This window comes from Sebastes umbrosus, chromosome 22 (genome assembly GCF_015220745.1).
Source record: "Sebastes umbrosus isolate fSebUmb1 chromosome 22, fSebUmb1.pri, whole genome shotgun sequence".
Classification (NCBI taxonomy): Eukaryota; Metazoa; Chordata; class Actinopteri; order Perciformes; family Sebastidae; genus Sebastes; species Sebastes umbrosus.
Window position 1 is genome coordinate 12,301,942 of NC_051290.1, and position 17,055 is coordinate 12,318,996.

General features: G+C 37.8%; 3 protein-coding genes across 3 annotated transcripts in view; 1 reads left to right on the forward strand and 2 right to left on the reverse strand.

The window, feature by feature from the left end:
- The window catches only part of trmt10b (tRNA methyltransferase 10B), a 30,630-nt gene that overhangs the window by 3,020 nt on the left and 10,555 nt on the right, over positions 1-17,055 (forward strand). Inside the window, exons 7-8 of the mRNA XM_037758278.1 lie at positions 177-300; positions 380-1,253. Coding sequence (XP_037614206.1) covers positions 177-300; positions 380-516 — 261 coding nt within the window. The 3' untranslated portion in view covers positions 517-1,253. The remainder of the gene's footprint in view (positions 1-176; positions 301-379; positions 1,254-17,055) is intronic.
- cxcl19 (chemokine (C-X-C motif) ligand 19) lies at positions 2,580-6,740 on the reverse strand. Its single transcript, XM_037758280.1, has 3 exons — positions 6,589-6,740; positions 4,264-4,399; positions 2,580-3,004 (listed from the first exon to the last, which is right to left on the reverse strand). Exons 1-3 carry the CDS (start codon positions 6,638-6,640, stop codon positions 2,878-2,880), a joined length of 315 nt encoding a protein of 104 aa, XP_037614208.1. The 5' UTR covers positions 6,641-6,740; the 3' UTR covers positions 2,580-2,877.
- On the reverse strand, positions 10,654-13,263 carry LOC119481411 (permeability factor 2-like). The gene is made up of 4 exons (XM_037758279.1): positions 13,018-13,263; positions 12,723-12,831; positions 12,508-12,588; positions 10,654-11,527 (listed from the first exon to the last, which is right to left on the reverse strand). The coding sequence occupies exons 1-4, from the start codon at positions 13,073-13,075 to the stop codon at positions 11,443-11,445; spliced, it is 333 nt and encodes a 110-aa protein (XP_037614207.1). The 5' UTR covers positions 13,076-13,263; the 3' UTR covers positions 10,654-11,442.

Consider the following 17,055-nt stretch of genomic DNA (forward strand, 5'->3'; position numbering starts at 1 on the left):
TCTGGGTCATCAGTTAGAGTGGAAAAAACTGATAAATAGCTTAGATTGACACTAAGCGTCTGGCAACGACTTGTTGTGAAGTAAATGCAATGCAATGCAATGCAATGCAATGCAATGCAATGTGCACAGTGCACGTGTGATGTGTGATTCATTTTCTGCCGTCTCTCCCCCTGCAGAAGCTGAGCTTCTCGAGGGCCAGAGAACTGAGCGTTCACACGGCGAGGCTGCCCATAGACGAGTACATGGTGAAGAAAAACAACGCCAAGAATTTCCACTCAAAGATCCTGGCTGTTAATCAAGGTGAGTGTTTAGATTTCATTTTGCAAGAGAAGAAGCTCCTCTGTAGTTGTTAATAATTGAATCTCTCTCTTGTCCGCAGTGTTTGACATCTTATTGACCTTCTGCAACACCGGCAGCTGGACAGAAGCCCTGCAGGCGTGGTTCCCCCAGGGGAAGGGTTATGTTGTTGCACCAGAGGATTCCCCACCACTTCCTGTCCATCCATCACAAACTTAACACAGGGGCTGTATTCGAAACCGCCTACTACATACTACTGACGAACGCAGAATGCAGTATACAGTATGCAGTACATACTGCTGGTGATTTGCTGAGACGTGCTATTTTTCTATTTTGACCCCTTTGAAAATGGCCATGCCGGTTTTTCCTCGCCAAGATGTAGCGCTAGTTTGGAGCGTTATTACCCGACAAGCTAGTATGACATGATTGGTACCAATGGATTCCTTCTGGTTTCATATGATATCTGTACCTTCAGTCTAGCTCTAAGACATGAACATGAACATGCTACGGCCTCTGAAAGACAGTAAAGTCAGTCAAGATCACACCAATTATCAACACCAGATACTATTTTGCAGCAAAATCTGACAGCGTGATTGAAACCAGGTCTCGACAGGTCTGTGCTCTCATCAGAGTCTGTCTACAGATAAGACTGATGAATCAGTACCTGTCTGAACAGGTACGAGACATTTTCCTGGAATCAACATCTCGATCAAAGTTCACACGGACTGACAGTCCTGAGAAGATGTCAAAAGAGGAGCTTATTTGTTTAATATGCATTATAGTAATCCGTTCCACACTTTTTTATTAGAGTATTTTAAAATATATTTTCTTATAAATGGAGACATGATATTGTCAAATATGTGAATTTTTTGGAATGTACATAAATAGTATACAACAGTCTGCCATTAGGTTCGATCCCCATTAACCCCTAACCGTCCCAGTGGACCACTTTAACAGTCTGCAAACGTCCATGATAAATAAAGGTTTTGTTAAAAGGGAGATTGGCCTTAACTAATAAGCTATTCAGGTTTTATAAACAAGCACCTATTCATCATTTGTTTTCATACCATACTTCAAACAGATCAGACCTCCTGATATGACTTTCATCCTGCGTCATTAGAAGGTTATTGCAAATCCATAAATCTATTCTGTTATGTAACACCAACAGTGTTTCACATCAAAGTATTGGCTAAGTGGGAAGACTTTAAAGTCATGGCAGATGTGTTGGTTTTCTCAGGGAAGAACTTGGCTCAGATGCTTTGTTGCACTGGATTGATGTCAAGCAATAACAAAGGGAGTTCTCTGGAAATCTCCCACCATCCAGCTACGGTAAGCTTCAAATCATTGGGGGATGACACTGATGACCTGGTTTACTGATGGCAAATGTTGGGGCATGTGGTTGATTGGTTGGTTGGTATGTTTTATATATTTACAGCCATGCAAGTTTACCTCCAGGGATTGTAATATCGGTCTGTCGGACAGTTATATCAACCACTATAGGATGGATCACCGGGAAATGTTGTATAGACATTCACGGATGTATCCCGATGACTTTGGTGATCTCCTGACTTTCCCTCTAGCGCCAACATGAGGTCGTTTTGAGTGAAATGTCTCGTCAAGTATTGGTTAGATTGTCATGAAATTTGGTACAGACATTCATGTCCCCCCCTCCGGATGAATTATTATAACTTTGGTGATGCTCTGACTTTGCATTTAGCTCAAAGTGCCACTGCGCCAAAGTACAGCCTCATACCCCATTTATGGATCTATGCAATCTGTATCTGGATACTGTATCTGCATTTTAATGCAAGGTGTAAATGTAGTCTTGTTATTGTACATTCTATGAGTTTCATTATGTTTTATGTATCTTATGTTCAAATCTGGGCATCTTCTGTGATTCACTTGGCTGTAAAAAAATAAATAAAGTTAAAGCAGAAATAAAAAAAAAAAAAAATAAAAACCTAAAACTTCAACATTAAATATGGTATAATAAAATTCACAGAGCAAAGGCAGATGTAGGATTGAATGCAAGACACGCAGACATTTTACTTTTTAAACATTTATTTGTTTTTCTTTTAAGCCTCACATTAGATGGGGATAGGGATTTAACAAAGCAAGTGATAACTTCTTGCTATTGTTGGACAGTGTTACACAGAAATGATGTTACATATTAGAATATTGCACATTTCATGCTACATACAGTTGCTACATCTGCTTTCAAAAGGTCATACAACCAAACTTTCTACACAGAGAAATGATGAACATTTCAAGTCCCACTTGACTTTTTACAAGCACAATTAAATACCTTACACACACAAAGTCTTCTTCCTCAACATGATCACACACTTATCTGCTCATTCTAACACGTAGACAGACGTCAATGTTTTTTTTTTTGAAATTATTTAGAAATGTTTTATAAAATATTTGGTAAAAATAACACTAACAATAGAAGGAAGTTATTTAAGTTGCACAACTTGTGTTAAATATTGTTATTCATTAAAGTAAAACAGCATGGCTCGTAGTTGCAGAAAGGAGTTGCGTTCAACAGCTTTGATTGCAACATGTTTTGAATTTGAATCCTTAATTATTGGGAAGTGCTCTCCTCTTCTGCTGCAGCTGCTGTCTCTGCAGAACAAACTGGATCAGCTTCTTCACCCAGGAGGATCGAGGATTCAGGCACACTTTCTCTCCGTTCGTCAGTCCAGCTCTGGTCAAACAAATGTAACGCATTATACAGAGCCAGGGTTTTTGGAAACACTGTAATCATGAGTCCAAAAGCAACCCCACCCCTTCCAGAAATGTACTAATAAGCAACCAAACATAAACAACTGTATTACTTCCTTCATATTATCTCCCCACCCAATGATCTGAATCCTGTCAAAGGCAAGACAAGGTGCTTTACAAAAGAAAAACATTTTAAGAATTTGTCTTTCATTCATTTATGTACAATTAACTGTTTAATTATATATTATGTAAATGTTATCTCCCTACATAATTATTTAAATATTGTTCCAGATGGCCAAGCTAAATCCCTTTTATTGTATTTTTTTTTGTGCCTAAAAACTACAAAATTTAAATGGTTACATGTTGTATCAAAAAACAAAAATTTGCTTTAAAACCAACTAGAGTACTTTGTGAAAGTCCTCATCATGACATTCAAACTACAAAACTTCCCAAAAACAATACCAAGGACATAACCCTTGTTTTATTTAACTTTTAATGTCGCTGTAAATTTAATCTCTTTTGGGACAAAATAAGTAATTTGCAATCACTGGTAGTGATGTGATGGCAATATTTAGTTTTGTAACCCAAACAATTAAATGATTATTCAAATAAATAAATATGGCAATTAAATAAATCCTTAAATAAATAAATGAGGCAATACATATATAAATAAATGTAAATACAAACATAAATATATAAATAAGTTTATATAGTTCAATAAATAAATATAAAGGTTTTTAAGCAGACTTTCCAGCAAAATAGTCTAGTGGCCTTACTCCCTGCCACTGCAGGGATTGTTCTAGCTTGCTAATTCTTGTGCTTTGGTCTGAATCTGTGAGATAACCAAACCCCATTCATTTGAAACCAACAGATGTCAATAAAATTAAATAAATAAATGAAATAAATGTGGCATTAGGAAACAAGTATTAATAATAATAATAAATAAGTCCCCTGAAATTAAAAAAAGTAGTGCTTCGAAAAGAACATATTTTTAAAAATATTTTTTGAATATTTATTAAATTTATTGAACTGTATCAACTAATTTATATTTATTTAATTATATATTTTATTGCCTTAATTGTATATTTCAGGATTTATTTCATAGGCATATTTATTCATTCATTCATTCATTCATTTATTTAATATTAAATGAAAAGGTTAGTTAGTTGCGGCCCTTCTTATAATAGTTGGACCCTTGCGTGATGACTTTGATTAAACAGTCCTTCATATGAGAGCACTTACATGATTTCTATATCGGGGCAGTGGGGCCCTTCAGGGACCAGCTTGATGCTCTTCAGGCTGTCTGGAGGGATGATCCTCGACTCCACCTGAAGGCAGCGGCAGTGCGTGTTGTAGTCCCTGCTGATGGGCGGCATTCCTGTAATCAACAGATACTCAGTCAGATTTCATCACTTTACGCAGACGAACACTTTAAACATACCACTAAGCTTCTCATTCTTGGCAGAGTTTCTCTAAATCACTTGAAGCTTCAATTTGGTCTTGAGTGTTTTAAAGCTTGTACTATTTTGTAATGCTAACAGAAAAACCCTCTGCTCCCAGAAATGGAATTATTTCACGTTTTTTGACATTATCAGCTTAACTGTTATAAATATTGGGGTTATAGACTTTGTGTTTTTGCAACCATGTCAGCTCAAACACTGGTACTGCACAGTATGCAGTGGTTTCCACATTATTCCAGTAAAAGAAGAAACTCTAATGCCTGAGCTTCTAATCTTGGCTTACCCTGAAAAAATTTCTCAATATTAGTCCGAAATCATGAGTCCACTTTCCTAGAGTCATTCTTATGCAACTGCCTCCCCTTCCTTGTTTTATTTTACTGGCAACTTGGCATTGCCTCATCATGATGACATTTATGTGGTCATTAATCATCGAATAAAATGCTGACAAAGCCATTTCTAATTGTAGGCTTTCATCACATTACATCGGATACTTCCCCCTTTTCTCTTTCAGCCACCTTCCTGTTCAACTTCCTACAACTTCAATTGTCAGTCACGGTGCGACAACGGTCACTGAAGACTGAAAAGTTTGGCTGAGTTAAGGTAATATACTGCACAGCCATTGGTTCAACAGTCACCCATTCATAATAATACATTAGTGAACATCATGCCTGCATTTTGTTGCCTGCAGTGTATTAAATGAGTTATTTTATTAAATCAACTGTCTTTAATGAATATAACTTGTCAGTTTCATGAACATAAATAAAGTGATGACGGCTTGACGGATTTGCCAAGTGAATGCAGATACATAAAATTATCTTTTTTTTGTTGGAACAACTTAATTAATTTACTATTATAGTGTTAAAGTCAAAATAGATTTTTTTGTTATTGTGGTTAAATAAATTTACATTATGGTGTTATTATTATTATTATTATAATTATGGCCCTGTTAATACAAATGCAGGCCTCCCTTTTGTGTGCGTCACGCGGCACACTAAATATGTTTTTGACCGCAGTGAAAATTTTATTTTTGAAAGGCTTAATGCCAACAAATATGGATTGAAGCAGAATATTTTGTTAAATTTTGCTATTAAGTACCAAAAAATATATATTTTTGAATAGATTCACAGCCAGACGTTTGTATAAATTATCCAGTAAGTGTGTTATTATAATTTTAGTTATACATGAGCAAATCTAATTTTCAACTGTACTTAAGTACAACTTTGAGGTACTTTATTTCCATTTTATGGTACTTTATACTTCTACATTTCAGAAGTAAATATTGTACGTTTTACTCCACTAGTTATTTTACAGTCATAGTTTTTCGCAGATTAAGCTTATATAAAAAACATTATCATGTAATTGAATATGATGCATCTTCATAGATAAAACATTAAAATCGTGGCCATTAGCTCCATCTCGACCAACTTCAACATTCAAATTCTTCTTACAGATTAAAGCATCAGTAATAACATCACCATAAATTAATAAAGCAGACATGATTGTTTGACATGTTTCAAGTCTCTGCAAGTCAATTTTCATATAACGGAGAAAGGAATAGAAACCAATGGCTGCCTGAAATGTGGGAAAACACATTGAACAAATCTTAAACTTTGCAGCTTTGGAAAGCAATAATTTAAGTGCATGTTTTTTTTTTTTTTTAATAGTAACCTGCAAAAACACAGGTATAATGATTTAATATAACACGTAATATTGCAGTAGAGTGTGGAATATGTTCTATGCTTCTCAAGGTACATTTAGGATATGGGATTCATTCTTGCTTTAAAAATAAAACACACATTGCAGAGTTTCCCTTTCAGTCGCCCACTGGTTTTGTGGTTTACCTTGATGAATTTCCTCTCTCTAGCCTTTGACAGTGTGTTTAATGTCCTATTAAAGTACTGCTCCAGATAATGATGGCAAAAGCATAACTCTGCAAGGAACACGTCAGCATATCTGCAGGTATTTACTAGCAACTTCACTTTTCCAATATCACCCTTCAACAACCCATTTCAACCTGTCACTAGAATTCCTGAGGTTTAGTGCATTACCATTACACAGCAATGTTTAGTTACACAGAAACTATCCCACCATGTAGTTGTGCTCTTACCGTAAATGGCGACAAACAGGGTCCCGAACATGAGCAGGATGCAGAGCTTCATCTTGTTTGTGCAGATGTTTTTCTTCACCTTCAGACTGATGTCCTACAGCTGTTTGCAAGCGTTTATATACATTCCGCTCTCCAATATTTATACATACAGGGATCATGTGCTTAATAAACTTGGTAAATTGAGGAAATCCCCCATTTGTATTTGTGTGTGTGTGTGTGTTGGTTTCACTTTGGTGTATTCACATGTGCAGCAGAAGGTAGTCATGAGACGGTGAGTTCAGGGACAGACAAGAGGCCCCGTTGAGGTTAAGCGACAGCGTGCTCGCGGCCAAAAAATGAGTCACACAGACGGAGCGTGTCCTTCTGGACGGTCGGCCAACAGCATCATTTCTCTTCTGCTTATCGTAGCTCTGTAGTAGTATTCAACACTGTATTCTCACTCTGACCCTGAAAGAGGGAAATTATAAAATTGATCAACAGATACTGTCTGTAAACAGTTTGACCTGTGGCTACTGCACATGATACTGTGAGGTAGTAGTGTTGTTGTTGTTTGTCCCGCGGGCTTGTTCTAATAACCCCGTCTATACAGCATAACAGAGTGACTGTGTGAAAGAGTACATCATTGTTTCTTCTCACGCGGTTTCTAATATTTGGTGTTAGTGTGGGGTCTTGATGTATTTTATTTTGGCAGCAAATGTTTATTGATTGGGGGAGTAAGGGGTATTAAAGCAGCATTAATTCATATTTTTATGTGAGCAATGGCTAAAATGACTGTGTAATGTGAAAAGGCTCACTCATTGTGGTGAACTTACAGAGAATTATCACAAAGGTGCTCTATATGATATCCAGAGCATTAATATAGCAGCAAACAATTATTTGCTGTGTAAAAATATGGTGGAGTAATGTCTACCTGAGCAGAGAATGAAGTTCATGTGAGCGTGTCCCACTGGCTAGCTCAAGGCCACCGCTCTGCTCTGCGCTCGTGCGGCGGTTACAGCTGATAACGCCGTCCAGACTGATGGTATCATCGCGGAGGCGCAGCACCCACCCTTCGGTTCGCCCTCAGGGAAACACCGCTATCTCTGTCCGCACTGTTGCCGTTGTTTTCCACCACCAGCTCAGCCGAGAGTCATGCAGTTGGGCAATATGAATGCTCCTAATCTTGCTTTTTACGATGTTGGTAGTTTGAGGGATGAGTTTAATCCTGCATATAAGAATGAAAAACATTTCAGTTCAGTTTCTTTTCATGAGTCATTTCTAGCCATTTCATCACCCCCACCCTCATCTACCTCCATTGGCGCTCGGTCAAGTCCCGCATCACCTACAAAATCCTCCTCCTCACCTACAAATCCCTCAACGCCCTGGCTCCTCAGTACCTATCTGACCTCCTCCACCCATACACACAGTCCCGGAACCTGAGATTCTCAGATACGAGTCAGCTCTCCATCCCCCCCAAACAAACCTGCGAACTTTTGTGGACAGAGCTTTCAGTGTGACAGCCCCCACCCTCTGGAACTCTCTCCCCATAGAGCTCCGCAACGCACCATCTCTGGACAGCTTCAAAAGACTCCTTAAAACCCACCTCTTCAACAAGGCCTGTGGCCTCTAGCTACTGCTATGTTCCGTTTGTTGTGTCTATTTATGTCTATGTTAAGCGTCCTTGGGTTTCTTGAAAGGCACTATATAAATCTAAGTTATTATTATTATTATTATTATTTTAGTTTATAATGTTTAAAATGTAATTTGGTAATGGTTTTAATGTTTAACTCTTTCATTTCAGTTTTTATTCACAGTAATACCCATAATCACAATGTGTTTAATGTTGAATTGGGTTACGATAAATGGAATTACTGTAAAATAGAGCATCCAATAAATGCTCTTTAACTACCCTACAAGAAGACCATTGTACAAGCTGGGCAGCCACAAAAACACCCATTGGGAAAATTGATTTGATGATGTAAACCAGACATGATTTGTCAAACATCTTATGTGGAAAGATGGGATCTCAAGATAAAACACTTAACCTCCATTGACACTGTTTCCAACAATTTGTTTTAAAGTTAAATTGCTTAATTGACACTGAAAATATAAGATAAAGGTTTATACAAGTCTCTTTCTCTCTTAGTTTTGCTGTTCAAAATCTGTTCAAAGTATCATAAGTAACATAATATGAGTGACAGCTGACATCATCTTTTTGATGACAAAGCACTTTCAGACTTGAGAAATATTACTCCCTTATGATTGAAGGCATGTGTCCTTATCAGACGTTCGGGTCATAAATGCGGGACAAAAGTGGGTCATGATGTGAAGCCTCAAGGCCACATGATTGTAAGAAATGAGATTGTGTATTACAGTATGACTTGGCAAAATTGTCATCTTTTGAAAACAATCTTGAGGGGACTTTTCATGAGAATTTTTACAACCGAAAGCCCCAAATGACTAATATTCTACATACCGAGTACAGTACAGTGTATTGGTTTAATGTAAATACCGTAACACCTACAATCCTTTTCCAGTTTGTTCTGTCTTTACTGTTCAGTGATGCAGGACAGGACTTGAATCCTAAAACGCTGTCGTGGGCGAAAACGGTTTGTTTTTATTGTGTCTATTGATAAAATGTGTTTTTGTTATTAATGTTGATTACAGGCTACAGTACAGGAAGAGGATGGAGGGCTGTGGGCGTTGAAGAGAAACCTGTTTAGGAGCAGATATGTTTTATCAGCGATGTTGCAATAACTACTGCAAAAGAAGGAGTCAGTGATGATTAATTTGTCACCAAACTTCTCCTTCTGCTAAGAAAGCAAGACAGACAGACAGAGAAACAGAGAGACAAAAAGACAGACAGACAGGAAGACAAACAGACAGACAGCAAGACAGACAGACAGCAAGACAGACAGACAGACAGACAGAAAGACAGACAGACAGGAAGACAAACAGACAGACAGCAAGACAGACAGACAGCAAGACAGACAGACAGACAGACAGACAGACAGACAGACAGACAGACAGACAGACAGACAGACAGACAGAAAGCAAGACAGACAGACAGACAGACAGAAAAACAGACAGACAGGAAGACAAACGGACAGAGAGCAAGACAGACAGACAGAAAGTAAGACAAACGGACAGACAGCAAGACACACAGACAGAAAGCAAGACAAATGGACAGAAAGCAAGACAGAAGGACAGACAGCAAGACACACAGACAGACAGACAGGAAGCAAGACAAACAGACAGAAAGCAAGACAAATGGACAGACAGACAGACAGACAGAAAGCAAAACAGACAGACAGAAAGCAAGACAAACGGACAGACAGACAGACAGACAGACAGAAAGCAAAACAGACAGACAGAAAGCAAGACAAACGGACAGACAGACAGACAGACAGACAGACAGACAGACAGAAAGCAAGACAAATGGACAGAAAGCAAGACAGACAGACAGAAAGCAAGACAGACCGACAGACAGCAAGACAGACGGAAAGCCAGACATACAACAAGACAGACGGAAAGCCAGACAGACAGTAAGACAGACAGACAGACAGACAGAAAGTATGGCAGACAGACAGACGAACAGCAAGACAAACGGACAGACAGCAAGACAGACAGACAGAAAGCATGGCAGACAGACAAACGAACAGCAAGACAAACGGACAGACAGCAAGACAGACAGACAGAAAGCATGGCAGACAGACAAACGAACAGCAAGACAAACGGACAGACAGCAAGATTGATTATATGTATATGTGTTTTTGTATGTGTATATACTGAGTGTGCGTATATGTATGTATGTATACATGTATACAGTATATATATGTATATATTAATAGATTTTATTTTATTTTTTTGACTTGTGTATATTCTTTTTATTTATCTATCTATTTTTTGTATATAATATATTTTTCCTGTATCTATACTGGCTTATTTTATATTAATATTAGAATTGTTAAGTTTATTTGTACTGAGAATGTTATTATTGGGGAGGTTTGTGAATGTTTGTTCTGTTGTTTTAAAATGAACAAAAAAATAATAAATATAATATTGAAAAAAAAATGCCAAGATGTCTTTTTTTTTTTTTACAATGTCCAGATTTATTGCAATTTGTTAACATCTTCATCAACAGCATCACGTGTCAAGAGTCAATATTGAACATTATTTAAAAATTAAAAAAACTTAAAAAAACACGGCACTCATACAGTATGATGTATACACACATAAATACACATTTGTTTGCACTGTAATAAAAAAAAGAGGAAAACTTCAAATTACACAAACAAATGAAGCTTTAACAAATCAACCAAATAAAAACACAGTTCACATTTACCATCAGATTTACCATCATGACCTTCACAATATTATCTGCCAGGTTGAATTACATCACAAACAATAATTATTAGAATTTGAGATGTAGTGAATAAGAGCAATAAAATACAATCACAGTAAAAAAATATTCTCATTAATCGTCGATTCAATCATAAGGCAGTATTTTAGGCTGGAAATACACCAGTCTCATCAGCGGACGTAAATCACATATCTTACATGCACCCTGTTTAACCAGATGAATATTCTGGGTAAGGACACTCCCTTCACAAACTGTCTCCTAAAAGTGACAATGCTCATTATGTTATGGCTGCTGGAGTATTAAATATTTCACACTTTTACATCTTGCTGTCACTTTTAGCTCCCGCTGCGCAAAACTCAAAACGAGTGAAGAAAAACAATTTCACTTGTTTCAGTATTGTACCATCTGTGCAAGAATTACACCAACCATACCCTTACTTTGGGGAGGTGTGCGGATCTCCTTACAAATTGGATACGTCTTGTTTCATTTTAACGATGATGAACACATTTGCATTATGTGACCGATGCTATGGTTGTTTTGGGAGTGCTGGTGCTGGTGCTGGTGCTGGTCTTCTTAGAAGCACGTGCCGCCTTCTTCCTGTAAAGAAAGAATATCATGTTCAACCTTTAATTTGAAATTTCAATCATCTGAAACAGGGGTTTCCAGCCCTTTTGGCTTGTGAACCCTTAAAATGTATTTTTAATACTTTGACACACTTAATTCAATGCTAGTAACACACATAAGTAGTGATTCACAACCTTTTTGGCCCCTTAAAAAGAAGCAATACCTATTTTTCACCTCAAGATATCCAGATGAAAATGGGTTCTATGGGTACCAACGAGTCTCCCCTTTACAGACATGCCCACTTTATGATAATCACATGCAGTTTGGGGCCAAAATCATTCTTCCTATTCTAAAATGGTGTTGTAATATTCTTGCTGGGGTCCCTAAACAGTCTTAGAATTGCATAAATTGGATATGACTGTAAAGCTGAGACTCTTGTGGATCCAACCCTAAAATTGCTGCAACAACTTATGAGACATAATAGAGCATGGGAATGACCATCATATACTTCTATCATAATGTTCTAAGCCCTTTTATACTTTCACAATTTATTTAATTTCTATTTATGAGTTATGACTAGAACAACTTGACACACAGTGCTGATCTGCATGTCAAATTAATCTTCAGGTTCCCAGCTTTCAGATGATGTACACCACTTCTATGTGACATATACTGTTGACTTTTTATCTACCCCTGAACATCCCCTGTCCTCCCACCCCTACCCCTCTAAAAAAAGGGACGGAATGTTAAGAGGTTAAATGCAATGTGGTATTTATAAAGTGCTTATGAGAAGCCTCTAGCTGCATCTACTCAAGTAGTTGCAGGATAAATGACATGTTACTTCCTCTATCTTTCATACACACTGACTGGCAGTGATGAAGGCCTAATTGCTCAACCTTCCCTTGCACTTTACATGGCAAGCTTTCTCTCCTCTAATTACATTAGATCACACTGTGTTGTGAAAAATGGTGAATGAAAGCGCCCCATGTAAAAAAAAAAAGCTTTGGACTTACATTAGCATTGCCTTCACGACTAATTGGGTGAATTTTCCGTTGGGGTTAAGACACTGTGAGCTCCCGTCTTTCAGTACGGCGCTGTAGGAGGAAGAGAAAGCTTTAATGTAAAACAACTCTCTAAACAACAAATTAAAGTCACTGGAAAATCAACATTTCCCAACGCTGAGAAAAAACATTGTCGTCCATTTGTTCATGTTGCTGCAGATACTTACATGACTTCTTTCCTGTTGCAGTATGGACGAGGGTTAATCACGTCTACATCAGCGATGAGAGAGATTTTCGTGGCGTTGACTGTTCTTACACATCGGCAGTTCAGAATAGCTGGAAACATCAAGAAAAACAGTGTAAATAATCTATGGAATAGCAACAGTTTCAACTTTCATGTTTTCCTGATATGTTAGGCTCAGCAAAAGACACAGAGTGAGATGTTTTTAGTCAAAGTTTAGCTCATTCAAAGCCACATAAATGCAACAAAAAAAGCTTTGCACAATCCAATAAATTACTTACTTGTTGAACTGCAAATGATGCAGGCCAGGAGAACAATGCACTTGATTGCAGTATTCATTATTGTCTTAAATGGTAGGGATGGTCTTCAAAGAGGAATCCTTGTATCTTTTGAGTCTCAAAGTGAGGCACAGTGCACAGTGAGCTCCATGTTTTCTGCACCTCCCTTTTATACCCTTGCAGTTAAGAGATTTCCTGAGAAGTGGTTAAAAAAAATTGAACGTTCCCACATCTTTTGTAATCGTTTTCCCTGTAAATCCACTGGTGATGTCACGTTTCCCTTCCTTTTAAAAGCTTCCTGCATAGCAAGGTGACAGTTCATCATGTTGAGTCATGTTCACCCCCACGGTGACTTTTTTTCTGATCCTCCTCCGGTCTCTTGTGTATTTATTCAGGATTTCTCTGCTTTACCAACATGGTCATTCTAACATATAACAGTTATCTAGTGTGTAGACAATTAAGCGCTGACTTCCCCACTGCTGACTGCTGGTGTCAAATATTGTATTGGCACTGAGAATTTTAGAAAGGGGATTTAATTAAATACAAATTAACGCCTCGTTTTCACACTGTTTTATTTTGTGTCTGTAAATCCGTATAGTATACGGATTATGCCCCCTGGTGTTCTACGCTACGTTTTAGCAAAATAGTTAGCTGCTACATATGCCAAATATTGAGAAAGAAAGTTGGGAGAATTCATCCAATAAACAATTGTTATTTAAAGTTATTGATTACAACTATTTGTTTTATTTTTAATCTTACTGCAAGTGTGTCTCAAAGCATCCGTCGTAATCAAAATGTATTCAGAAGTAGGATATTAATGATGCGATCAGTATTGATGTTAATATGGTAGATTCTGGCGCTGGTATGACAGGGAATTGGATGGAAACCAAATTGTCTTGTCTTCTTTCCTTCTCACCTCATGTAAACTGTGAGCTTACATCACACTACATGCACCACATTCCTTTGGCTTACAACTTATTCTCTAAAGCGTAACTTTACAGGTAGGGGCAAAAGTGAGATCTTATGTTTCACAACATGATTGACATGTTGCGAAAGACTCTTGGATGCTCTCCTGGCTGTTGGAGCCTCACTCCACATGGTGCACCTGGATCTCCATCCTCCTGGATCCATCTTTCTCATATATGTTCATATCCCATGCATCATTTTGCCATATGGATTGTCTATTAAGGGTGGGAATCACCAGACACCCCGTGATGTATGAGTATTGCAATAAGACATATCGCGATTTATGCAACAAAAGCCTTCGTTTTCCACGACGTTGTATGGATGCAGTTCTTTGCACATAAAGTAAGTGATGGATTGTGTTATTTTCTTAGCTCACTCAGAGTTGGAAGGTAGCTTTGTCAAGCTAAGTGTGTTCAGTGTTGGCTGTTTTTTTCGATGGAGCTGATTTAAAAAAAAGAAAAAGAAGATTTCCAAGGAACTGGGAGTAGTGCACAGTGATTTGCAGGGAGTAAAAATCTCATGTGTTGGGGGAGTTAAATCATTGCAATTCATCCCAGATGTCAGCCAGGAGACATGCATTCTTTCAAACATCTGTTGTTTCATCTTTGCTCATGATGGGAACTATCGCTGGTCTTCAAAAGCAAAACAAAAATGTGATATTCAAGATTTAGCTCACAACTTACACCTTGATAGTCATCATGATTGTAGGAGAATAGTATAACACACAGCAACTCCAACAAACTTTCTACTAAAAACTGAACATTAAACATTTTCTCATTTTGATTTTTAAATCATCAGTAATAACAAATACATGTGACTTTACTCCAGAGGATTCTATGCAGTTCGCTACAATACCTAGCCCAGGCGACTCATTTTTGCTTTTACTTTCAGTTGAACTCTTGAGACAAACATGAAATTAAATGATTTAAATAAAATTGAAGTTTATTTGGTAAGCTTTGAGAGGCTCGTACTGTCACTGATATACTATATGTTTGTTTTGGGACTCTGGTGCTGACGGGACTTTGTTCTTTAGGAAAGAAGACGTCAGTAGAGGAATATCTAGACTAGATGGGTAAGCTATTATCAAGCACGAACCCATGTAGCCACTGCTTCCTGGACAGCCTTTTAATAAATAGATTATTTATTACTCGTTTATTGTGTTTTTTGGTGTCATGCCCAAAAAGTATTCTCCAAATAAGGACATAAATGTAAGGCAATGTGTTTTTGAGAGATTATTTCCTTTTATAGACTTTTTCATGTAGGTGTCAAGTCATTTCCAGTTAAAACACACTTATCTAATGCTCAGCATAATAACAAAAACACTGATGCTGATACTATTACTGGGAATAGTGATTAAAAATAAACATTTCCAGGGTGACCTTTAGCTCATCCGGTAGAGTCCTTGGCAGCAGCCCGGGCTCGATGCCGACCATTGTCCCTTTGCTGCATGTCAGCCCCTCTATCTCCCCCTTTCCTTTCGTTCTCCAGCTGTACTAATAAGGCCAAAAAATAATCTTTAAAAATGTGGATCTTGACAGACACAGGAAAGTTTCTTATAAGCTGCTTCTGTGCAGCCAGCGTTATGACAGCTCGCAAAAGTGAAGCCAAAACATCTGGATCGCTCCCTGGTGGCTGGCTTGATTTGATATGTTTACTATGAGCGGAGCATTTTAAACGCCAATATCGCAGTCGGTCATGTTCATTTAATTGTGGCAAGCCAAAATCTGGATCACGATTAATATTCGATTAATTGTGCAGCCCTAGTCATGTAAATATTTAAATTCTTTGAAACTGATAAATTAAGGCTACTACACCTACATTTTCAACTGAAAAATATAGTTTTATGCAAAGGGGATATTCAATGACCCCCAGTACACAGATAGTTTTAGTTTATTTTGTTTCGTTGGTGATGCATCTTGTGGTTTAAGCTCATGGTCCTTATTATGGTCCACACTGCCAACAGTTTTCATTTGAATCAATTATTCAGTACATCTCAGGATGTTTCTAATCTAATTTTTTTTTAAACTCTGTAATATTTGGTAACACAGTACTGAAAATCATTAAAATCTATAAAATAACATTTCAGTTCTAGTTCAAACAAAACTAAGTGTGCTGCATGAGTCAGAATAAAAGGGATATATTACTGCACAATCATAAAGAACTTATCTAAGAGAGACCAGCAACCATGTGATTGAGTTGTTTCTCAACAGCTCAGTTTACAGTTTATCTCAGTTGATAAATATTGGCAGTGAAGCAACTTCAACAACAGTCCTTTGTCTAGTTATTGCTCTCATATTATATTACTGCCAGAAATCTCAGATTGAACTTAATGGCACTGGATAAGACTGAGCTTGTATTGCTTCGGTGGAAGGGAAGTACGCACTGAGACCTATTTATCACCACTGAGGACACTGTGTTGATGCCAGTTTGTGCAGCAAGACATCTGGGTGTGACACTTAATGAGCTGAGAAACACTGCAGCAAGAGCTCACTCCTGTAGATTCTTCCTGTACAACATCAGGAGGAGGATTTGACCTTTCTCACCAGAGACCAACTCCCTCCTCGCCAGAAACCCTGCGCCTGCATCCAGTTCAGAATGCAGCTGCCAGTCTGGTTTTCAAGTTTTCCCACACCACTTATTTTCTCTTCTCCTCATTGGCTTTCTTTTGTACCTCACATCAAGTTAAAGACTCTGGTGTGAGCCTTCAGGGCACTGACTACAACTGCTCCTTCCCACCTCCAAGCCATGGTCAAACCCTACACTCTGAAGCCACCAACGCCCCATTTCTGCTGAAAATCCACCTTTGCAGACTGTATCTTAATCATGGGAACAGCATGTGTGTTTCGACTTGCAGATCTAATTGCTACTTTTTTTTCCTCTGCTTTCAACTGCATTTGGTCATACGTGAGGTGGAGATTGTAACCCCTCTCTCCATTCAATGACGGTCTTCCGTGTCGAGAATGACCTCCTTCACATGAGCTCAATTTACTCACTGAAGAAGACCAGATCCAGTTGAAAGCTCTGATAAAAGCCAGTAAATTGACCTGTGAGTTGAGATTATTTTGCTCTAATTTT

What these genes read in the sequence shown, in the direction of transcription:
- cxcl19 (XM_037758280.1), bottom strand. Translation starts at nt 6,640, where the DNA reads ATGAAGCTCTGCATCCTGCTCATGTTCGGGACCCTGTTTGTCGCCATT. An exon ending in CCTGTTTGTCGCCATTTACG is followed by an intron (nt 4,400 to 6,588) that starts GTAAGAGCACAA and finishes TGTTGATTACAG; the next exon opens with GAATGCCGCCCATCAGCAGG. An exon ending in TGCCCCGATATAGAAATCAT is followed by an intron (nt 3,005 to 4,263) that starts GTAAGTGCTCTC and finishes TTGTTTGACCAG; the next exon opens with AGCTGGACTGACGAACGGAG.
- LOC119481411 (XM_037758279.1), bottom strand. Translation starts at nt 13,075, where the DNA reads ATGAATACTGCAATCAAGTGCATTGTTCTCCTGGCCTGCATCATTTGC. An exon ending in TGCAACAGGAAAGAAGTCAT is followed by an intron (nt 12,589 to 12,722) that starts GTAAGTATCTGC and finishes TTCCTCCTACAG; the next exon opens with CGCCGTACTGAAAGACGGGA. An exon ending in GTCGTGAAGGCAATGCTAAT is followed by an intron (nt 11,528 to 12,507) that starts GTAAGTCCAAAG and finishes CTTTCTTTACAG; the next exon opens with GAAGAAGGCGGCACGTGCTT.